The sequence below is a fragment of the Emydura macquarii genome, unplaced genomic scaffold, assembly GCF_026122565.2.
Source record: "Emydura macquarii macquarii isolate MOO-44397 ecotype Brisbane River unplaced genomic scaffold, CSIRO-AGI_Emac_v2 contig_450, whole genome shotgun sequence".
Taxonomy (NCBI): domain Eukaryota; kingdom Metazoa; phylum Chordata; order Testudines; family Chelidae; genus Emydura; species Emydura macquarii.
This window is the reverse complement of record NW_027130587.1, coordinates 14,363,414-14,388,076: the sequence shown is the minus strand read 5'-3', so window position 1 is coordinate 14,388,076 and position 24,663 is coordinate 14,363,414. Positions and strand designations below refer to the sequence as shown.

At 37.7% G+C, this 24,663-nt stretch overlaps 1 protein-coding gene across 8 annotated transcripts in view; it reads right to left on the bottom strand.

The window, feature by feature from the left end:
- Positions 1 to 24,663, bottom strand: part of SYNRG (synergin gamma) — a 69,455-nt gene that overhangs the window by 36,440 nt on the left and 8,352 nt on the right. For 6 of the 8 annotated variants that reach the window (XR_010918002.1, XM_067538093.1, XM_067538091.1 and 3 more), the window contains exons 4-14: positions 23,171 to 23,301; positions 22,709 to 22,814; positions 20,266 to 20,377; positions 16,748 to 17,050; positions 15,576 to 15,800; positions 12,264 to 12,341; positions 10,048 to 10,244; positions 8,863 to 9,111; positions 5,432 to 5,568; positions 2,637 to 2,755; positions 2,370 to 2,432 (exon numbers count right to left, since the gene is read on the bottom strand). Coding sequence is in view for 7 of the 8 variants with exons in the window: in XM_067538093.1 (XP_067394194.1) it covers positions 2,370 to 2,432; positions 2,637 to 2,755; positions 5,432 to 5,568; positions 8,863 to 9,111; positions 10,048 to 10,244; positions 12,264 to 12,341; positions 15,576 to 15,800; positions 16,748 to 17,050; positions 20,266 to 20,377; positions 22,709 to 22,814; positions 23,171 to 23,301 (1,720 nt within the window). In the remaining variant the exon portion in view is untranslated. The remainder of the gene's footprint in view (positions 1 to 2,369; positions 2,433 to 2,636; positions 2,756 to 5,431; positions 5,569 to 8,862; positions 9,112 to 10,047; positions 10,245 to 12,263; positions 12,342 to 15,575; positions 15,801 to 16,747; positions 17,051 to 20,265; positions 20,378 to 22,708; positions 22,815 to 23,170; positions 23,302 to 24,663) is intronic. The other 2 variants (XM_067538094.1, XM_067538095.1) reach the window with 1 other exon arrangement.

The window sequence follows — 24,663 nt, the reverse complement described above, 5'->3', positions numbered from 1 at the left end:
TTTTTTTTTGAGTTTTTGTAATAAACACTGAAATTCCCAGGAAATCTGAAACAAAATAAAAACTGAAAATGAAGGGCCTTGAAAATAATACAGTTTAAGTGACAGTTTTAAAAACCCTAAAGATGCACATTTTCCCTACACAGAGGAATACAAAAGTTCTCTTTTATATAAAGACAATGTTTGTATATGAAGGAGAAGTTTTACCCAAACACTTTACAACATATAAAATGCAGCTTAAACATAAAGACAGTTTATTCTATAGTACATATCTGTCACCTCATAGAAATGCGGATGTCAAATTTATTTTGTTTGTTAAATTTATGATGTTTAACCCATTCACCAGCATGATATATTTGCAGAGATGCTACTTGTTACAAAATATGCCTCAACTACTTAGCAAAAGATGTCCAGTACTGCACATACCCAGCTTTCATTCAATTCATATTTTAATAATACACCATTCAGCATCAAGTCACTTTCACAAATGTTATGACAAGCTACCACACCATGTGATAATTTTAATCTAATTTACAATATGAAAAGATTTGAGTGACTATTAGTTACAACTATATTAGGTGGACATGATTGTCACCTCAACTACGATGAGAGCTAAAAAAATTTCCTCAATTCACTGGTCCATCAACAAGTTTTAAATGCTGCTTTAAAAACAATTACAAAGAATTTGTGAAACTGACATTCATTAATCAAAATTAAAACACCACAGCAAACTAAACTTACAGATGAATTGTAAACTTTTCCATTAGAAATGTAAGCTGGTGAAAGGGTTTAACAATGGTCAGAGCTGGTTAATTTACAAATCCAGTAGTAACTTTTCTCTTTCCTTACAAGCAAGAGACAGATGCAAGTCAAATGAAATACTCATAACAGAAATGTAAGCACCTGATACTGAAAAGCTGCTGAACACACACTAACTCCACAGATCATCATGGGAGTGTCAGATGCCCAAGCCATCACTTTGGAATTTAGTAAAACTAAGGAGTTTTTGGCAACATTTTCTCTGTATGTAGGTGAACGGTTTCTTGATAATTTCTGCTTACACATACAGTGACACATACTGGCAGGGTGGCACTACAGCAGAATTTCCACTGCAGTTAAATTAGCAATACATTTATCCTATGCTCTGATTACTGACAATATGAAGCCAAAGGAGTTGCAGAGATTTTCTCTTTCCCATCAGATTAAAAGGTGACAGTACTGCTTATGTTATGTAAATGTGTATGTTATGTATAGATGGCCTGTTCTGGAAAGAGCTTAGGTAGTTTTCACTTATTGCAATTACGCAAAAATAGTATTTCAGACGATAAACTAAATTTATTTTCACATATTCCCACAAATAAAATTGATTCAAGGCAAATTTTAGGCCAGTGATACTCAGACCTCAGTGGTTCAGGAGCCAAATTAGCGATCAACATTACCCAAAAGAGTCACAGTGGTGTAAATTCATTGTTTCAGCTACAATAGTACTATATATATTCATATTTAAATAGTATGACTGGGAAAATATTTAGTGTATATACACACACATTTTTTAATATGCATTATATATATATTTCAGGACCAAATGGTGGAAGCTTTCCGTTGTTCTCACTGTACAGCTCAAACCATGCATTGCTTTTTGGTATGCAATACAATCAAAAAGTGCTACTCATTTATCGTAGAGCAGTGCTACTCAGACAGGCTCACGAGCTGCGAGTGGCTCTTTAATATATATATTATTCTCACAATAAAATGACTGACCATTATTATTTTACCACCTACAATTGGTTAACAACATAGTAAAAGCATCCTGATTGGCTAATAATTACATCACACAGTGTTTTAATATCATGTGCTGCACAGAGCCGCAGGAGACACATTAAAGAGCCACGAGTCTCAGTCTGAGTATCACTGCTCTAGACTAAACAAGTAGCTCTTTATTACTGTTGGCTGCATACCAAAAGCAATGCATGGTTTGAGCTGTACTGTAAGAACGATGGAAAGCTTCTCCAGAAAGCGCCGTTTGCTACTGAAATGCTGAACTCCAACCTTATAAGGATGTACAGCTCTGCACTTTTAAAGCAAGCCTACATCAGAGATGACAAAAACCTATTAAAAAGCGATGCCAAGATTGCACCCACATACTCCTCCAAAGCAGGGACCAATCTTTCCATAAAAACACATGCCATTGTAGACTACAGGTCAATGATAAATTTTAACATGATATTCTCAAGATACTTTTGGAGGAGCTGTATGGGCTTCATCCTAGAATCTTAGCAGTGGGAATTCTTAAGTTCATGCAGGACCCTAAAGAAGCGCACAATATACTGAAAAGAGCCTCAAAAACCAACTTTGTAAGATCATATGCTTACCTAAGTATTTACTCTCGGGTGGCTGTTCTAACTCTCGGAAAGCACTGTATTTGTCTCCATAATCTATCATGCATGAAATAAAAAAGATCATTTCCATTAAAATATTGTGAAATTAGACTACACTCACTTACAGTACAGATGCTACCATCTTGCACTGTAAAAATGTCAGACAAACATTTTACCAATGTCACAGACACTACTGAAATATGAACAATTAAACTAAATGTTAAATTACACAGTGTTAGCAATTCAACAGTTTTTATTTACCTCCAAACATAGCTGCACTTTCAGAAGGCTTATCAACCGCAATTCCTTTAAACACAGCATATTTATCCGTTGAGGAAGGTGTTTTAGTGCCAGGGAGTGGAATCAGCAAAGAAGGGATACTGAACAAGCAAATAAATAAATAAATAAATAAAGAGGAAAAGCTCCTGAATTTCCCATATGAAATCTAATTTCTTCCATTATGTAAAGCAAACAGGATATTAAGAAGTGAAACAGCCTAATATTAGCATCTGTCTAAATTGTATGTATTCACACACAAACGTGCTCTACCAAACATTTGATAAAGGACTTGACTCCTACACTTTTAAAACTACATTTATAAAAGATCTGCAGCAGTGATATCCCCACGCCAATCCCATTTATCTTACACTAGTCACTGTCTCACTGAAATTCTATCAATACTACTCTGGGCCAAAATAGTAAATTCTCCACCAATGGAGAGTAGAGATGCATTAACTTCTTGATTCTTACTTGTGATAGAATATGGAAAAGAACTGTTTCATATATGCACCACTGCAATTTTAAGCCAGAAGAGGGCGTGTGCACGCACACACACACAAAACCTGTGGTTTCATTAATTACATTGTCCGAGATGGCTTCTTGATGGGCCTAGAAATGGATAAGAATCACAGGCTACCTGCGATTTTGTTAACTCTGTGCTTCCAATTCTTCTGCTTTTGATTACATTTTCATTGCATATTGCAAAAATACTAGAGAACAGATTCCCCATTCCAATATGAGCAAAGGATAACATTGTTTGAATTTCTACACAGTGAAAATCAGCAGTTCAGGAAGCCATATATTTAGCTACATCAGGATTATGCCATAATTACCTGAACAGACCTCTTTGCACATGAACATGTTCTAGTTTGTATAGTAAACTGCCATAATAATCTAACACTGTGTTAGCAATTCTTGAAAGATTTAAAAACGTACTGTAAGAGCTTTGTTTCCCCCTCGCCTTATCAGACGTTGGCAGTTCTGCAGAACATCCTTTACATATGAATGACTATATTTTACCTCTAGTTTATGTCATTTAATATTATACACATGGAAAATCTGAATGAATTTCTGTGGCATTCTTTGGCCTGGAGCAAGAATCTTTCCAGAGCCATTTAAATCTCCTTATCAGTGGTCTGCAAGCTACACACAAACCCAGCAGTTGCATGTGCATTCTAATGGTGGTCTGTGTGGTTTGGAGAATAAGACAGAGTAATGTCAAAGAATGTACGGCAAAATAATTTAATTTCACATCACTACAAAACAAACTGTTGGCTATCCAATCTTGATAAATACAGTTAATCAGGTGTACGCTAGTACAGATAGCTTTTTAAAAAAAATATAAAGCTCCATAAGCAGTTAGACTATAGCTCATTGTAATATTCTGTACAAAACTGAATGCTTTTACAACTGAATAAAGAGAACTACTGCAGTGGAAAAGAAAACACTGATTTCTCATGGCCCTCCATCTCCAATTATAGAACTTTAAACAAAATTGTGCTTACAGATTTGCAAATTCTTCTGCTAAGACTACCATTAACAGAATAATTTTATTAATTGCAGAACTGTGTCTAACATAAAATAAGGACTAAATAAAATATGGAGCATCTTCAAATGAATATAGCATAACTGATTTAAAATTAGCAAAATGAAATCCCTTTCCTGAAAAGCTATGACTCAGACTGTAATTTTATGCATGCTGCAGCTGAACAATTCATTCTACTATCGTCCTCTGCTCTCATTGTCAAGGAAGCAACCAGTAATCACCTTGAAAGTATTTGTTCTATCTACATACAAGAACAACCAGTTCAATACATACAGACAAAATCTTTTGTTCCTAAAATTGATTAAAATTAGGCAGGTGGGAGCATTATTATCCCTGCCCTGTATAATATGAGAAGACAAAATTTAGGGACTTCCTGACAACAGGACACTCTAAGTCAGAATTGTGTGAAAGAATTCAGACTCAGTAGCAGGAAGCTTTGTATGCTACCTTCTCCATTCCACACTGCCTATCCCATGATTGTATTGAGGGGATCTCACTCTCTCAGTTAAAGAAATAAGGGCCACCGGAACAGGAGAGGTGTTGAGCAACCACAAAGATGGTAGACTTCCAAAATTTGAATGAAACAGACTTTTGCAGGCAACCACCACAACTCAAAGTCAGGTCCTAAATAAATTGGCCAAAATGGAAAGGATGAGAGGAGCTTAAAAAAACCCCATCCACTGGAGAGTCATGGCCATTTAAAAGATAACAGATGCTCTCTGCATGCATTTTAGGTACTTATGGCATGATCAAAGGCAACTGAAGTCAATGGGAGGCTTTCCAAGTACTTCAGTGGGCACTGAATCAGACCCTTAAGGACAGCTAATGTTAAGTGCATAGCTTATCTGTCCCAATACATTTTTCTGAGAGCACAGGAATGAGTGGGTCGCTTATGTAAAGGTTTGAGCCTAAATGCACGGCATAAAAGAACTCATGATTGTCACCAACAGAATAAACACTTGAAAACCTATTCTCATACCTTTATATACAATTTATCTCAGCACAATGAATAGAACTCTAAAGAACAGCCAGTCATCTATAGTACATTAAATGTCAGTTTTGATACACTGCAATTTAAGATTTTTTAAACGGTTCCTGAAAAACTGCCAGAGTCAAGGCCAGGTGATGGTATGAAATTATTGCTTAGAAAGTTACACAGAAAGGAAAAATGTTTAATTGCTTTAAAAAGGATATTAAGTTACTGAAAAATAATTCAGAGAGCTACTCTAACCTGCTCCGGTGCTGAGAACTGGTTGCTTTGGAGGATCCAGATCCGCCCCCTTGGAAATCAGTGAAAGATTCGTCAAGTGAGCCAGACTTCGAAGCATCCTGAAAATCCTGGAAGTCATCTTCTTCTGGTTTTACTACCTGGATTGCATAAAATCATGAGACCCACCCTTAAGACCAGAAAACACATTAATATATATTTAAACTGTCACAAGTAAACAGTTTTTGTCTAATCAGTAATTTCCTGTGCACCTGACTGCAAAGGTTTTAATATACAAACCAATAATTAAAGGGAGTAGACAAAGCCCTATAAAATGTTATTGAAAGAAACAACTGAGATAGCAGGGGAATGGACTACATGAAATAACAGATCTTTTGTCATCTCCAATTTCTATAATGCTATGATAGAAAGTGAATTTAGTGTTGGAATAAAGGCACAAGATAAACTTAACCATAACAAAAATCCTTTATTCCTTCATAAAACAAGCACAGCACCAGCATCTGCAGTATAAGCTTCCTTACAGTGCCCCACAAACATGACTGAACCTTGCTTTGGAACAGCTGTAGCTAGACGCTAGATGATTGTTTACTCTGCATATCCATTGTGCCTTCAGCAAAGGCACTGAAATGGGAGCAATGGTGCCAGGGGTTATTTTATTATGATGTGGTCAATTGTCCTCTAAAGAACGGACAGAGAAGCAATTCATTTCACAGAGACCACTGAAGAACCAAGAGGTAGACACATGACTATGTAGACCCCTTTGATAACTTACTATACTGTTAAATTTACATTTCAATTAGATGGTCTAGAAGCATGTGAGGCCTCTGAATTTAACAACAGAAATAAATATCAGGGCTCTGAATGCTCCATAAGCATATAATTGTACTTCAGAATCCATTCTCTATGGAATGGTTATAGAGTTTCTGGTCCACAATTACTAAAGAGGACAAGGAGGTGTTGCAGCAGGGAGCTTAATAAACGTAGGAACTTCCTAGTTAGGGAGTGGCTAGTGGCTGCTTAAAGCATGTCTCTGCGTATATGTCCTCACACTACATGATGTCAGAAGTGAGTGAATCTTTCTCCCTAAAGAAGGAATAAAGGAAATAAAAGACACCTCCAGACTGCCAGAATGGAGACAGAGGGGAAAATGGAAATCAGGGAGGAGACCTGTGAGAGCAGCAGGAAGGAGGTAGAGCCCGATCTCACTGCAGCAGTGGAGACAATAGCACAAATGGCTCTTTTAGAGATGTTTGATTTTTGCAACACAGGCTGCTGGCCTTGCTGGAGCCATAGAACTGAGCGATTTTGAATGGCTTCTGGCTTAACAGAGAAAGCACAAGAATACCAGATAAATGCCCTGATATTTGACAGGGTGCTGCCGTTGCGGATATCCTACGTGTCCTACCCCTCACTGATGAGGAAGAGAAAGAATATTCCAAAGTGAAAGAGGCTTTCGATGCCCCTTTCATAGACAGACAATATTATATATGACAAGGCCAAACTTAATAGGAAGTGCCAGAAACAAGGGTAAACAGCTGAGACTTTTATTACAACACTGCGGTTTTGCTGAACACTGCTAATATGGAATGTTAAAAGAACTAATATGAGACAAGATAGTTGTTGGTACAAAAGACACCAGTTATTCAGAACAGGTTCAGTTAGACCCAGATCTCACACTAACAAAACAATAACAAAAGTCAGAATGCAATAACCCATAAAGAAACAGCACGGTGGCTTGCATGCTACGGCATAAGGGAGACTGCATCAGACAATACTGACACAGTAAAGAGAAAAGTCACAAATGTGAAAAGATCAATCAGACCAAATGTACATCATAGGAACAGTGCACACCCAGAAAGTGGGAGGCCAAAGAACTTTAAGAAGAAGAAAGTTTGGAAAAGCTGTGGAAGATGTAGCAAGACACCTAGTCACAGCTGACAACAATGTCCTGCAAGAGAGGCTGAACGTAGGAGATGCCACAAAAACGGGATGTTTTGCAACAGCATATAGGTCATCAAGAGTAGCGGAAACAATCCAAGGAGAGTGTTATCAGATGACAAGAAGTCCATGCTTTTAGGGACTCTATCCTCAGTAGAACAGACAACAATTTGGTACACGAATATGAATCTAAGCAATTGAAACCTTTAATTAAAATTGATATTGGAGTGCACCAACTTGACTTTTGATGGCACCCAATGACTCCAGTACAGTTCATGTAATGTAACAGTAGTATATCAGCATTATTTCTGGCTTTGAATCAGAAGCAATCTTCTTGTTTTTAGCTGTATAACTTTGGAACAACTTCCATTTTCATTTGACTATGGAAAGGAAGGATCATGGGGCACCCCCGAGCTGCCTGTCTCTAGGTGTGTAGTGCATTCACGTGTGGAGATCTGTACTTGCTCTTTCATTCATGTCATCAGTGCATCATTCACCAAAAAAGGGCTGATAAAGCACAAAACATCAAAGACTTTATAATTCTTGTGATTCTCCCTAGGTGTGTGAAGTTGCACAACAAGCAAAGAAAATCATTAAAATGACATTTGGTGATCACTACACTTGGGGAGGGTTCTGTGTGAATATCTGTATTAAGATGGAAGGCTCCAAGAACAAATGCATTATATAATATTAGGGGGCAATCAACTGGGATTGTTCCAGACCAAAACCTAAGATGTCAATAACTTTTCAGCCATCTTCAAAATGGGAACCAATTGCAAGGATTCTGTTCTCCATGCTGCCCCTCCAACAAAACAAAAATAAAAAATATGTTTAGGATCTCAGTAGATATGGAAGACATCTGATAAATAATGGACTTCATCCTCTTTCCATGGAACATCTCAGACAATATATTATATTTGATCTTAGCCAAGTCATCTTTGAATAGAGAAAGAACATCATGGAGGCAAAATCAATCAGTATATGCTGCAAAACATCAAAAGGAATATGCTGTGGATACAGGACAAATTGAATTTTGAATAGCAAATTTGATCACCAAGATCAACTTATGCTTCCAGAAAATATGGGGAATTAACCAGATCATCTTTTCTATCACTGGTATGTAGCTTTCAGTTCTCCCTATGGTGGTCTCAATTCTGTTTTACTAGGCATATAACAGAGGTCTTACTTAGTTTACATGTAATTCCATTTCAAATGTTGTAAAAAAATGAACTAACTGGAGGCATCTCTCGGGATGCAATAACTTCGGAAAAGAGGAGAAATTTGTCTAGCTCTTCTAATGCCACCTGAAAGAAACTGAAACATCAAAGAGGCTTGCTACAGCATGGTCTGACATATTTAAAAGGATGTGGTCTAGATTTCAGTTTCATTTTTAATGTTTATTTAAAATCCAGTTGTCATTATGCAGCTTTGAAACAGCCCTATAATTCCCTTTTAAGGATAATACAGATTTATCATGTCATAGAAACAGCACTAACCTGATTTGTGGGGTAAGATGGCATGAAACCACTAGAAACCTGTGCTGCAGCTCCACCCACTGGTGCTGTTATGTTCATTCCTATGACTGCCTGTCCAATATTAAGTGGCATGGAGACTGGTGGTCCAGAGGGCATCATAGGCTGTTGACTCACTGTGGTGGGTAACGAAATTGGATATCCACTTAAGGTAGGGACAGGGGCAGTTGGAAATTGGTTTAAAACATCAGGACTCATTGCAGGTACTCCTCTCTGCACAAGGAGAAAAATAAAGAGACAGTCATTTGAAATATGTAATGCCTGTGGCTATTTCCTCCATCTGTACTCTTATTTATGAACTATCTTTTTATTTATTTATTAAAACTATGAAAGAGTAGGGAGTCAGTCATGCTTCAATTCTAACTTTTGCACACAAAAAAAGGCTACCGAATGTTACATGATCAAGTGAACCTACGCATACCTAGTAAGCTGGAACTCACACATTTCACAGCTAGATCTCATATGGAGCTATAGACTCACTTGATTCACTTATTAAAAACAAACACAAAATTTGTATCTGAATGCTCAAAATTTAACATTGGCTGGAGCTACACTGAACACTAGGTAGGTGCTATGCAAGTTTTCCCCACACAGTTCTCACAATGCACATCAGCGCCAAGCTTCATTGCCCCATCAATTCTATTCCTGCATTTCTTTTATGTCAACTTCTGAGCATAGTGAAGTTTGCAAAACTTGAATGGTGGTTTTTGCAACTGCAGACAACTGGGAACAGCCATGACATTATGCTATAATCTGGTACAAAAATTAAAACCTAGACTATACAGGCAAAAAGTTTAACAAATTCACCCACTGTCCAGGTGCTCAGATAATCTAGTGGTGGGGCCCATATCACTTCCTAAATAGGTATTTATACAGCATCAAAGAAAATACAAAGCCAAATACAAACTTAAATGAGTCCTGAAGAAGGAACAACAGCTATAAATGCAGACGGTGAAATCCTGGTTCCACTGAAATGAATGGGAGTTTTGCCAGGATTCATTCAGTGTATTTAAGGTGTGGTATAACACAGTATAAAAATGTGTGTTCATGCACAACATATTGCAGGGAAGTTACAAAAGTCAGTGACAGTTTATCAAGAGGTTAGAGCCTCTTCCATTCCCCACCAAAGTCTCTCTCAGTCACTTGTACCTGAGTTACTGCTATCATAGCCAGGACAGTATAAAGCTCTTCTTTTGTAAGTTTCCCAGGTGTCATACGATTGGCTAAAGCCCATATTTGTCCAAGGGTCTCCCTGGGAAGTCCAGACGACATCAGAATGGGATAGAGTTTAGCAGTATCTATTCCAGTAGGAGTCACAGTGGTTTCTAAAATTTTCTTATACAAATCTGTTGAGGGAAACACAGTGTTAGAGGATGAAAAATAAATATTTTCAAGTGATTTTAAGATCATTTTTTTATTTTGACTATAAAACTATGTTAAGAGTTGTAATATTGTTGACATGGAGCGTTACCAAATTGATTAGGCATCAGTGTTCTTGTATCATGTGCAAACTAAGTTTAATCTATATGTAGCTTCTCATTCTGTCTGTACATTCAAGTGCAAACAAGCAGGTAAAGGAGAACTTGGCTCCCCAAGCAAAGCCCAAAGAGATAGGGAGAGAGATTTGTGAGTTACCAAGGAAAATGAATAAAGATTTTGCATGCTGCAGTACAAACTCTACCAATTAACTGTCAAAAGCATCCTCCAGTCTCTTGCAAAGAGAAGAATGTAACATGCTGTATTAAACAAGCTGCACCTACATCGAGTTAATCAGTAGTATCAATGTCTGAACTGATTTATTTTCTAACAAACTACATAAAAAACCATCTCGCCAAAACATTCTATTCCCTTCAATTTCAATATACAGAGCAATAAAACAAGTTGCTTACAGTAGTGATTTTTCAGAAATGTAGGAGACACTCAACAAGATCAACTCTGCCAGCTAGCTGTGCTATTTCACACCACATTCTGGGTGTTACATTCAGCAAGATTTCTGCCTATTCCTCCAACGCTAAAGAAAATTTCCTATGCCACTGCAGATTCTTTACCTAGATATAGGTATACCTAGATATAATGAAAGGCTTACATTCTAAGACAGAAACTTACATTATTAAACTAGATAGCGACTGATCAGTAAAACCGATGCAATCCATACAAAACAATTAGTTCTCTTTACAAATTTCACTACATATTTCTGTAATGAGGCCTCTGGATAATCCTTGTGAGAAGATAGCCAGAGCAGCATTATGTAGTTAAAATTCAGTGCAATCTAATCAATATTTAGTACAGCACTTCATTTACTGTTTACTATGCATTCATAAGGCAAATAACCTTAAAAAATGAGTTTGCTTAATTACAAGAGATACTGAAAGGAGACAGCTCACAAAAAATGCAATGCCAACAATGGCAATTGCTATTAGGATAATTTGCCATCATTACAACCTCTAGATTAAACATTTACTATGTTTAAAGAAGCTCCTGCCTTCTCTGAATGCAGACAGAGCTATCAAAGACGTGTAAGAAATCCAAAACATGTTTTGGAATGCTTGCCAATTTGTACAACGATTTCAGACTGCCCTATGAAACACTTCCCTATTCATCTTTGAAACTATGAAACAGATTAGCTAAAAAGGTTGCAGAATCCCCATCCTGGGAGGTCTTTAAGAACAGGTTAGAGAAATACCTGTCAGGGATGGTGTAATTGTACTTAATCCTGCCTCAGCACCGGGGGATTGGCCGGATGACCTCTTGAGGTCCCGTTCAACATTCTAGGTCTATGACTCTCCACAGCTATACTGGGAACAGATGAACCTAGTCATTAACACTGTGTCTTTCTTTGCACACTTGACTTTAGTCTGCTGAGAAACAGAAACTGACAGCCCAGAACTTTCAAGAAGCAAGAGCTGGTAGTTAGGCTGGATAGAGTAGAGTAATTAATTCATTTTGATGAGACTGTAAGTGTAGGTTTAGCATGTGTGTGATGAACTTTAATTGTAACTATTTTTTAAATGAGAGAGAAATTTAATATTTTATTGATTTTATTGATCAAAAAATCCAATTTAAATACAAAATTGGATTTTTTTTTTAAATCGTTTATTTTTATCCACCCTGATTTTAAATAATAATACATGAATTTGTATTCCTCACTGTCAGAGCCACAGAACCTATGACCCAAGCCAATGTGAATTTGGAACAAAAGCTGTAGTACTGGAAAGCTTCTGTATCAAGCCTGACAAAGTTTAGGGATTTGGAAAGTTCTATTGTAAATGAAAAAAATACGGACTTGGGTAAGACATTAAGCCACACTGAAGCGTAAGGATCTTTATACTTTTTTCCTTAAACTGTATTTAGGCAGAACTCTTTACCTGGAACCAAGTTTTCATTGTAAATCCAAGGTGGCATCATTTGCTGGATTGAATCTTGGGAAGGAAATACTCCAACACCTAAAGATATACAAAATATTTAAAAAGGAGAAGAGAATCATATTAGGAGCACAGAGATTCAAAACAGGAAAACATCTGACACAGTTTTTGGTATTTCAACCATCCCATTTCAGCCATGGAATCATCTGGCTACATGAAAACCACAAACATAAACAGCTACAAAATTATCTGAAACCGCAACAAAAATATAGTTAAATGCACATGATGAAATAAAAAGCCACTCATTTTTCCAACTTCTCTCTTTGATCAGGAACACAAGTCACATCGATTCCAAACATTTCATAAATTGCAGTGGTTCTGCCATGTCTATTGCGTAAGGTTGATGGGCAGAACATTAAGGCTATTTGGGGAATAATTTAATTTAATCACACATTGAAACAAGTTTAGGAAGCATTCTGTGTGTTTCATGGGTAAATTCCTCATGGTAAAAGCCACTAACCTGCTTTGTCTACCTGGCTTGCCCCATTCGACCTGCAGAAGAAATTCCCCTCACCCCCTTATTACACCTAGTCATTCAGCTCCAGGAGGGGCATGGCTGTTGCTGCCACTGCAAAACTCTGCCCTCTCCAGGCCCCTGTAACTTGAATATTTCACTCCCCAGTCTCGAACATAATGTTTATTTCCCCCCTGGATTTCAGCAAGTTTGACCCTTCTCAGTCCCTGCTCTGATTCACCCTTTAGCAGATTCTATCTTCACTTGGGACTTAATCAACATTCTGACAAGCCCTTTGATCCCTTTTCTAACCTGCCACCCATTCTTTCCTTCATCATGATCAATAAAACCTACTTTTTTATTTCTTGTTTTTCTTATCACCTTCCCTACATTGACCATTCCCTGGTTACAACGGAACACTTACTCCCATCACCTGACTGCTGAGAAAGTGAGCTTCTTTCCACTCTGAAGAACCCGAATCCTGCTAATCTCTCCAACCTGGTTTGCTTGCCCTCTTCTTTGCTGACCTTTTCCCATATAGTTAAATGCAACATTTCCCTGTCCTCAGCTATTTCACACCTCTAATTCTACTTGGTTTACAGACCAGCTGTGGACCCCTGTGCATGCCAGCTGATGCATTGAGAAAAGTAGTGATGAATGTCCTATGCTTGTTCTTGATCTCCTCACACTCTACAGGGATTCCCTGTAAACCACAAAGTTTAATTTCTACTCATCCCTAATTCCAAAGCTGCTAAGAACAGTCACTCCCCTCTTCCATATCAGCAATTCTCTTATTCAGCCAAGTAAGAGGCATTTGCTTTCTTCTTTCAGTCTAAGATTGCCCTAACTTGTAACTTTTTCTTCACCCTTAACTGCTCTTCCTCAGGCATTTCCTCCTTTTTCTCCTCGTCTCCTTTTCCTTCCTTCCATTTTCGCTTCCACCAGAAATTTGATATTATTTTGCCCATAAAAAAATCTCACCTCTCCTATCATTTGCTCCCATCTCCTCAACCCTTGTTTCCTACTTTACTGCATTTACAATAGATTTCTTTACCTCTTGGTAACTTCCAGCTCTTTGAAGCCTGCACGGTCCACTAACTTCTTGGGATGACTTCCTTGTCCCCAGTATCATCATATTATCTCTAACCTTCCCTTTCTCAAAGTACTTGGAAAGGTTGCACTCATCCTTCAAATCCTTTAACAATATCCTTTAACCATGGGGGTTTCTACTTGGGCCACAGAACAGAAGTGTTCTTCTATGTGTAGTTAGCTTCTGCTTTTCTGAAACAGAGCTTCCTTCTCCCACCTCACTAGATTCAAGTCATGGTGAACCATTCCATCCTCTTAAAGAGTCCATATCAAAGCAGGCCTCTCTGGCTCCTTCCTGTCATGGTTCTATTCTTACCTATGACATTCCTAACTCTAGTAGTAACTCCTCTACTTTCACATCATCTCCCTGCTGTTGATGCCATACTCTTCTTCTGCAGCTTTTGTTTGCTGCACTGCTTTTCTGCCTCATCAACTTTCCATTGATTCTCAAATCACCCAGAAACATCTTTTTTCCTTTACCTCAACTTCTTTTCCCCGACCATTTTAATCTTTGCGACTAACTAGAGTGCATCGAGTTTGTACAAAAGACACAATATCATTATTTTGCATTTATTGTCTTGTAAACAAATGAGCAGCTCTTATTTCACGGTGTGCATTACAAATGAACTTTATTTCAAATTACAAAGTAAATGGATAACTTGAGCTACTAAAAAGCACTCACTGAAAATACTCAGTAATTTAATTTCGTCTTGTGACCAATAATTGGGGCGTATGTGTCTGTGGGGGAGGGGGGGGGGCGCGCGCGGGCGGCTGCACATTGGTGAGGCCCCAACTGTTAAGAGCAGTATCTTCAAACAGCAATACAAGTGTCATGTAGAAAAATTAATTGAACTAAGGTACTGGCAAGACACCACAATCCCTTGAATTTTTAAATTCCGTTATCTCTATATTTTTAAAATTGACCTGAGTTTCAAGAACAGAGGCCTCGCAAAGCTACGTTCATGTCTCACCATAACTTGAGCACCCTGGACCAAGCACAACCTCAGAGCAGTATCAAAACATACCAACCAACCAACCAACTTCAACCTGTTTTGGCTCAACGGTTCAAGTTCTCTGCAGTTTGTTTTATAGTCAGCAATACTAAAAATACAAGAATCTGCTTAGTTAATACTGTCAAAGTTTTGAGGTAGAATCGCATTTGTATCGGGTCTAGCTTGTGAAATTTTGACTTCTACAAAGCAGGCTTTAAAAAAAAAAAAAAAAAAAAACAATGGCTAATGGTTATGGTATGAACTTGCCCAGCCAAACAATTTAGCTTACCTAGAACATTTCCCTCTCTAGGAGTTGGGTGGAGACCCACTCTTCAGTATTAAGTTTCTCATGTGAGTGTTTTGAGGGTCCATGCCCCTCCACAACCCACCCAAATTAATAAAAATAATAAGAAAGCACACACAAACTAATAGGTTTTGCTGAAATAAGACGACAGAATATTTTAAAACAGCAGAGAATCTGTTTAGAGAAACTTGTTAAAATGTTTATTCATTATAACAGTATATGCACGCTGGAAAGGATTCAGAGCAAATTCATGGGCATGTTATTTGCAGTCAGGAGCAAGAGGCGTTGCCATGTTATTGAAGCAGGTATTCAGAGCAAAATTATGCAGCATTTGCCATAGAATTAGTCTGTAAGGTGTTAGCATTCAAGCAGCATTCCATCAGATTTACACTTGGTCAAATGTTTCATTTGCTCACCATGCTCTTCAACTGCTATGTTTTGTTCTGAAGCCTTGTGCGCCTCTGCAGCGGTGGTACCACTTACAAGTCCACCTACAGCATCCCCGTTATTCACGGTTACACTGGGATGAACTTGACTTGTGGCTGAGGCTTTATGCCTAATTTCAGATGTTTTAAGTTTGGTTTGTTTCTGTCCAGATGCACTTAAATCATAAGTTAAGAGCGACGCCTCCAAGGAATAGCCTAGACAAACAGCAGGAGGAATTATGTATTTGATTATTCACCTTTGTATGTATTCTCCCCCCAAATCGTAATCGCACTCTCTCAAAGGAAAGATGTGTCAAGTCACACATAATGGTACCAGTTAATGCAACTGATGGCTGATTCTCTAGAGGAATCTGCCTTTGCTCAGGACACAAATGCATCAGCTCAAGCACCTGCTACTAGAACGTGAGCCTCCCCAACACAACGGGCTGGCATTGTACTTTTTTTCCCTTGTGCTTGTAATGAGCAGAACAGGGAATACACTTACTGCTGCACAGCCATCAAGTCACTCCTGACTAGTAGCAGGAATAAGGGCTAAGGGCCTGATTCAAGGCCACTGAAATCTATGGGAGTCTTTACATCGACTGAATCAGCTATAAGAGGAGAGTGTGAAGTCAAGCTCCACATTAGCATAACAAGGCCTACGTTTATGCCCATCTCTCACCTCTATTTCCTTCCCCCGCCCCCCCATGTCAGTCTCTTATGAATGAAGGAGATGGCACACAAGAGGCTTTAGACTCAGCTCTCTGTAAAGAGGAGGCAGGTGCATTCTACTTAACTTCCCTTGGGCCCCCACAAAATCTCCACTTATATGTGCTAGAGCATAGCCACCTGCCTCAGGGCAGGGGGGAAGGAATTGCAGGCTCAATCTCAATTATTTTCTCCCATAATTCAGAAGGTTTCCACACCAAAATTATAAAAAGGCTTTGGTACAAGAGTGATCTTAAAGCATCTGCTAAATGTGCCAATTTCCCCCCACTGCCATGAAAATAATTTTATTAGGATTTAATACAAACTTATTTCAATTTATCATTTACCTATATGTAATTTTTCTTAAATTGTATTACAAAAGGGAGCGTAAAAGCAAGGCAGGTAGTGTTTCCATGTAAATACTATCTCCAGCTATAGAACTAATGAAGGGTTACCTGTTTTATGGGTATTGTGCGAAGATGCAGAGGTAGAGAAATTAGGAACGTGCCCAATGGTACCATGCAGGATGGAAGACCCTGGAATCTGGACTGAGGGCAGAGGTTTGACCACAGCCTTTTCTGAAAGCAGTTGCCCAGCTTGGGTGGTTGGGTGGAAAGACTGAAAAGCCTGGGAAGAGGACTGAGGCACCAATGGTGGGGTTTCAACAGGCCCTTGTATAAAGTCACTAAATTCTTCATCATCAAGAAAGGCAGAGGGTTGGAAGACAGATACAGTAGAATGGGATGGCGTAAGGTGATCTGTAAAATGGAATGAACACACGCAATGGAAGGCAATGAGGTAAAGAAACTTGATCAGGTGGAAAGGTGGGGGGAAATTTCTAAAAATAGCCATTATTAAATGTAAGAAACAGTGGTTGGGAAAAGTCAGTAGTATATACAGAACTATTTGACCAAAATAATGAGAATATTTACCATTCTATCATTCAAGTTCAATCGGCAACACAAATGCAAGGTAAAATTCAGCTGCTTTTCTCCCCACCCCCCACTATTAACTCCTCCAGGTTTTTATAACTTGTCCAATTGGGTGAAACTTGATACTTCTACGGTTTGTATTAAGGATTCCTCCACCTCTTGTATTAAGCAAATTAAAAATGAATGGAACCAGTGCTCTTTTGTGTTTAGAGCAGTGGACTGAGACTCAGGATATTTGAGTTCTATTCTCACCTCTGCCAGTAATTTGTTGTTACGCTTTAAACAAATCACTTAAACCTGTCTCTCAACATCCCCATCAATAAAATGGGGATAATACTGACTTTGGTAAAGCACTTTGAGTTACTCAGATGAAAGGTGCTATGTAAACAGAAAGTACATTAAACAGACTTGAAATAACCAGGTTATTCTTACAGGACAAGACTTTCTAATGTGATTAGTGATCTTGGATGCCCAACTTGACACCTTAAAAGGTCCCCATCCTCTGAAAATCAGGCCCCTTTAATGTGTCTCAAGTTGAGAACCTACACATGTCGGCACCCAAATTCACTGGTCACGTTTGAAAACCTTGGCCATACTACTCAGGTTATGTCATTCTAAACAGATCTACTGTAGAACAAAATGGCAGTTCCATAGCACAATTTGGCTAGACCCAAGAGATACAGTGGGAGCAAAAAAAGTGCTTTCCTAGGCAACGCTCCCTCAATGCAAAACAGCACAGCATGACCATTGCTGACTTTATTTACATGCATTTGAGCTAACCACTTTATCCTCCAATAGTTCTGTTTCATTGTACCACTTAGAGGTATTTCCATCAACACAAACAAACCTCTTAAATTAATCTACTTTTTAGGTAGGGGAAGTCATCTTTATTCCATATATTGTATACATTCTTAATATGAACTAAGGGGCACCTAAAATTGGCAAATCCAGCTTAAATGACCACTAATGTATTGCTACAGTTTCTATTTCATTTCTACACGATCTTTAACTAAAAGCCATCCTTTAATTAAAAACTAAGCAACACATTTTTGCTGTCCCACAAGAGTTCTCTTGAGAGGTTTCAAAAATATACTTTATTACAGGTTTCTGTTGCTGGAGAAAACTTCTATAGGGGTCACACTGGAAAGTGCATTAACCATAACAACACTGCTCTCCAAGGGAATTTTCAGAGGAAAACTGAAGCACGAAAAGCACAAGAGACAGCAAGTACAACTTCCAGACAAAGTATTCAACACAGTGGCACAACACCCCATAATTTCACAGAACTATCCACTCAAGTGACAGTTCCTTTATGCAACACCTTGAGAAATAATATCAAAAGTTTGTGACCACTGGTTTGAATGCGTGAAAAATTCCACACAAACAAGAAGTGTGAACAATAGTCCCTTTATAGGAATAAAATAGCATGAAAATGCTGTCTTTTTCTCAGCAACATTATTCTGGATTCACAGAGTTGGTTTAATCCTGTACTGTGTTGCTAAATGTCAACATACGTCATGTCACTATTTCAAATCCTATATTTTTATCTCTGTATCAAGTTATTGTACTAACTCATCTCAATTGCCTGCTTTTCCAAGGAAGTTATTTTTTCCAAGTCTGGATTATTGTGACGCATTTATCTCAAGGACTTCATATTCAATAACACCATTTATTCCTTTAAATGGAGTTTTACGCATCAAATTAAAGCTATTGTGGATGAGATCTTGATTTTTCATTTAATATAATGACTGTTTATTTGCCATCTATTTCCTACAATGATTTCCAGTTTTGGTAATTGATTTTAAAACACCATGCCGCAAACATTATGAGCCACCAGCAACCCACAAGTTTGGTAGATACAGAAAACGTAGCAGCGGGTAATTCCACCATATCTCCATGTAAACTATGCAACTGGAATGTTCTACGTATCCATCCTGTAGTTTGAAATTAGGTCCAACTAGAATAGATCTGACAGATTTAGTGTGGTCTATGTACCAAACAAACCCATTACAAAACACCATTGTTCAAGGTATTTCCACTCATCAGTGGTTTATTTATCAGCGATGAGGAGCCCAAATAACTTTAGATGTCACTGTTCAGATCTCTCTCTACCATAAGCGATCACAGAAAAACATCCAGAATTTTTAGGACAGGTGTCAAAATGGAATCTGTTACTTGAACACTTGCCAAAAAGTCACAAAATGCCAAAGTAGAAAGAGACTCTTCACTAATTTGGGTTGTTTTCTGTTCAGGTTCCTTGCAGTAGTGACCTATTTTAGTAATACAGTTCAGAAAAACACTGCTAGGGAATTGGCAAACTTACTAGATAGAGAAAAGTTATTGCATGAACTTGTGAGCAAGTTCAAGACCACCAACAAATAGCAATCAGAGAGAAGAGACACAGTGATGGAAAAGTTATCTGTGGACAAGCTTAGCTAAATGAGGCTTCATTTCAGACAGGACAAAGGAGTTGGTTCCCCACAACTGACATTTTTTCTCTTTAGAGGGAATCTTTTATAACATCAAGTACTGCTAATGTAGAACTCCTCCGAAGAGGGATTTTTAAAAGTTTTAATTTTCCCCATGTCCAGATAATGGAATCTGAGCAAGCTATTATAGTATCGTGAAATAATGTTACAATGTTTTGATACTACTTAGCATGTTTTTAGTGCTTTTCAGCTTCAAAGCATTCTACAAACACTAATTAGTATTTGACTAGAAAAAGAAACTCAGTTATAACATTTAGAAGTACAATGTATGAGGGAAATGGTAAATGCTGCAACTCAGTGTTAACATTCAAACTAAAGTTGTCAGATTGGTATTTAAAGTTCTTTGCCAAAATATTAGATCACAGCTTTTAACCCATATATTTTATAAAGCATACTGCAGCTAGTATGAAAGCTTCACAGTTTACTGAATCATATGCAATATCCAGTTCAGCACAAACTGCCTGAATACGAAACAACTCAATGAAATAAAGGTTCTTACAGACATGAAGCAGTGTAATACCACAGTCTTATTTTCGACTAAAGATAAAATACCTGGCTTTTTTGGATGAGATGCTGGAGTGGGGTGCATTTTAGCATCTCTGGAAAACCCATCTAAATTTCCTTTAATAGCTTCCAAAGCATCATCTCGGCTCTTCTCACCTGTCTGAAACATGATAAAACAGCTGCTTTAAAAGCGCCACAGTACAACTCCTCAATCTTTTTTCAACATTCACATCTGTTTTGTCTGTAAAAGTAGCAATGTTTGTTTAAATATATATATATATATATAAATTAAGATCTATTTTCCAGTGATGGCTTTGGTAAAGTGTAAACAGAAACTCCTTTACTAACAACATAATGTATTCAACAGGCTACACAAAAACTGCAGCAGCAAAGGTTTTTCACCCATTGGCATTTACATGTCTTAAGATGGGAATTAAAATAGTGTGTACAAGCTGTGGAAACATACTGTTTAACAAGAATTCTTGTACTAAAAATTGACCCCAATTGTAAACTCAACTGTAAGAAGTATGTAAAAGTTCATGTCACAATAACCTATAACTTTTTGCCTGCTTGGAAATTAACCACAGGTCAAGCTGTTTTCAATAATGAGTGTTATGAACAAATGTCAGAGACCCAGGGAAATAAACTAGATTAGTCCAAACAAAGAGAGCCTGCTGATATTGGTTAAAGGACTGTTGAAATCATTCTTGGTAAAAAAAAAAAGAAGACGTGGAGCCAAAAATTAATTAACCAAAATTGGTGTGGTGGATACCAGACTTAACTGGAGCACAAAATAATGAAGGAATGAACTATGCCACACCCCTTTTCCCTTTTGGGGGTTCTTAAAAAAAAAAAAAAAAAAAAGATTTTTGGGGAAAAAACCTCATCTCCTGCCCCAATGCATCACAGCTCATCCTGACTCATCTCATCTTCCATAACCCTGAGATGGAGCAGATCAGATGGAAAGACTTTCTTCCTGAGAGGGAAGCCATTAGACCTTGCTCTTCTTCAAGAACTTTCTTTTCACTTGTGAGTCCTGAGAATCATATCATCATGGCAGCCAGTCCTCAGCCCATCACAGGGATATCTAACTGTCAGCACCGCAGAGGCATGCAAGATCCTGTTCTGCCTGACTTCCTTTTGTGTTACGTTTTGCACCCCCTTTCTACCTCCTATTCTCTCTCTGACTCTCTTGGCTTTTCATCAAATCCTGAAATCAACCACACTGTATCAGCACAGAGAGTTGAGATGATCACAATCCTGCCCTACAGAGAAAAGACCCAGATAACATCCCTGATCTGACTATAAATTGGGCCCAAGCAATAGGTGCTGTGGTCGACCTGTCAGCCAGAGCATCCATTTGTAACTGACCACCCATCCAGTGTACCAAAAACAGCAACAAGAACCACATTTCCCAATCTTTTTTTATCCTCTTTCTCCTCAACCTTGTATCTGTCTGTTAAAAATAAATGAAAACCTTTCACACATCAGGAGTAAAATTAACCCTTTCCTTCTCATCAAAGAAAGGTTGCTGCTTAAACAAGTGACTGATATTTTGCCTCCAAAATGAAAGAGACGTTAGCAGGTTTTAATTACGTTTGTTTTGCGTAATCAAACAATTTCAGTTTCAATATAAATGCTTGTTTTAATTTTTTGTTCTTTCTTGTGTTTGATCAATAAACTCTCAACTTCAGAATGAATGTTTTTGGGTGTTTGCCAAAAAAACGAGTAAAACCAAGGCCTCTGTAGAAAAAAAACCCACCACAAATCAAAGCATCATTGTCTTAATGCTGAACCCCAAAGAAGTTTATAAACACTGTTAACTCATTTGGCCCTTGATATCAATACAACAATACTCACTAAAACTGTGCCACAACTTGAGAGCCGGCAGTCTAACTAATGAACATCTTGACATTTTTATGTAGTGTAGAAACATAATTTTGTTCCCAAACTAGGTTGTTTTCTTTTTCAAAAGCGGATGGATTATTTGTTGAGCCCACCATTGTGAGGAAAAAGGGATTCTCCGTCGACAGACCTGGGTCAAAGTCTTACAACATTCACCAACTCAGATCACAGTGGCAGGAAAAGAGGAAGTAATCTAAAAAGCACCCTTTCTATCTGTCTAAAATGTTACAGTAGTAGAGAAGAAAGTCTATCCTTACAGGAGCATGGAGATGCAGAAGGGTGAAGTTATCAAGATGACAAATAAAAGGCTTAGGATTCATTTTGCAACACCAGATTTGTCTTGTTTTATTTACATAGCACCAAGAGAGGTGCTGTATACAAAAGGTTAAGTATACCAGATGTTTACAAGAGGCCTGATACAAAGCTCATTGATAGTTAGACTCCCACTGACCTCAAGAGGCTTCAGATCAGCCCTTCGGGTGGGAAGGTGCATGAAAGAAGAATCTATTTCTTCCTTAATACATAAAAGCCACGGGTTTGTTTCTTTTTTAAATCTGAAAATAAATAAATGCTGTTTATGATATACCTTCGGTTTCACACTGCTTAGGAGTCTCAGCTTTTGTTTCTGCTCTTCAAATTGGCGTCGTTTTCTTTCTTCTTCTAAGAATTTTTGCTGGTGTTCAAATCGTTTTCTAAAGTGAAACAATATCAAACAAAAATTAAGCATTATATGATGACAACTTCCATGACAACCTTCTGAACATTGGTAACTTGGGTTTCACATTCCGTCCCTTTTTCCACATAGATGCTTTGACACACACTTCACCGCAGTTTCATAAAACTGGTAGAAAATAGCATATGCCACCATGAACCACATACACAGCCTTCAAATAAAAGGGAACGGTCTGCAACTAACTTAACATTTTAGAATCCTACATTCAATAGGAACCCCTCTAGAATAAGATGATAGTTTTTAATACACAAAATAAACTGGAGATGGCCCCCCCATCCAATAAGATTTTGCCAGCAGCATTAAAGCATTACTTACTGCTGTTCTTCTGCAAATTGTTTTTGCATGTCGGGGGTGTATTGTGGCGCTGCTGGGCGCATTCCTAAGAAAGAAGCCTGTCCCATAAAAGGCATTCCAGTTGCTTGCATAGCCCCAAGGGACATGCCACCCTATAACAATAAAATAAATCAAACATGAATCCACAATTGTATGTATAGCAATATAGAAATCTGGCACCTGTACTAGGTCAGATTGTGAACTAGTAGAATCCATAAAAATAAACAGGATCAGGTTTGCTCAGTACTTGGACAGGAGACCTCCAGGGTAAATCTAGGTGCTATGTGCTGCAAGAAAAAGCACTGGTTATTCAGCAGGTAGCTCTCCTCTCTCACTCATTTCCAAACCAATGCACCTAGATGGTATTAGGAGAGTGCAGAGTCTTTTGGACAAAAGTAATCATGATTAAAAAAAAAATCCATGAAACATTTCTCAAGAGGAGAGATGTTTAGCCAAGTGTCATGACCCACAAAGTCTCCCCTTTAATTTCAGTATTATTTTCTTCTTTCCTTCTATCCTAAATGATTGTGCAGTGTGTGTGTTCTGTTAAACAAATTTCACATTACACACCAGCAATTGTTGCACTGCATTGGTGTACAAAATAATTCCTAGATATGAACTTTCAACAGTCAGTAAAGTGTATCCATTTGTATGAAAGGCATGTATAAGTACACACACTTCATAAACTAAGGTTTCCCTGACATGGGTAAATGATTATTTTCCCTGCATTAGGAAATACAATCTAGTGAGCTTATTACATTTATTTCTTCTTATGGCATTCTTTTACATATATTCCAGTAACCTATTCCTAAACTATTATGTTTTCAGGATCAGTTTATATTTGCATTGATTAAGCTAACAAACATTAACAAGATATTGCTAGTTGTATGGAAAGATCTTTGGCCAGTACATTTTCACTTAGGTCACAGCTATAACACTTGTTTTCAGGTTCCCTTGTATAAAACTACATTTTATTTTAACATAAGAACTATATTAGGTAACTCAAGTTTATTAGGTAGCTTATACTTGAAGCTCCCCTATGAAATACAACAATATTTCATTATAGTTTTAATGTCAATGGTTCTGTAATCCAGGATGATGAGGTTTTTGTTCATAAATTAAGCTAATTATTGTTACCATAGCTGCTGTATTCAAGATCACACAAAGTGAAAGTAATAAATGTCTTTTGTCTTCTATTTCTAACCAGATACCCCCCAATATATACTTTTCTTCTGCAGTTTTGTAAAATTCACTATCCATTAAGCTAAATAATGGGGGAAAATATATAGTTATATTCAATTTGCCATAAAAGGCAACTTTATTAGATTCATGTTTATATGGTTAGAAAAGTAAGATTTACAAGTAAGAGTGGTGGGCACTAGAGGACAGACAAATGAAATGTTTCTTCAAAAACTACCAAAACCTGAAAGTGTTAAGCTCCTCACATCATGTCGTGCACTATACTGTAGTCACAC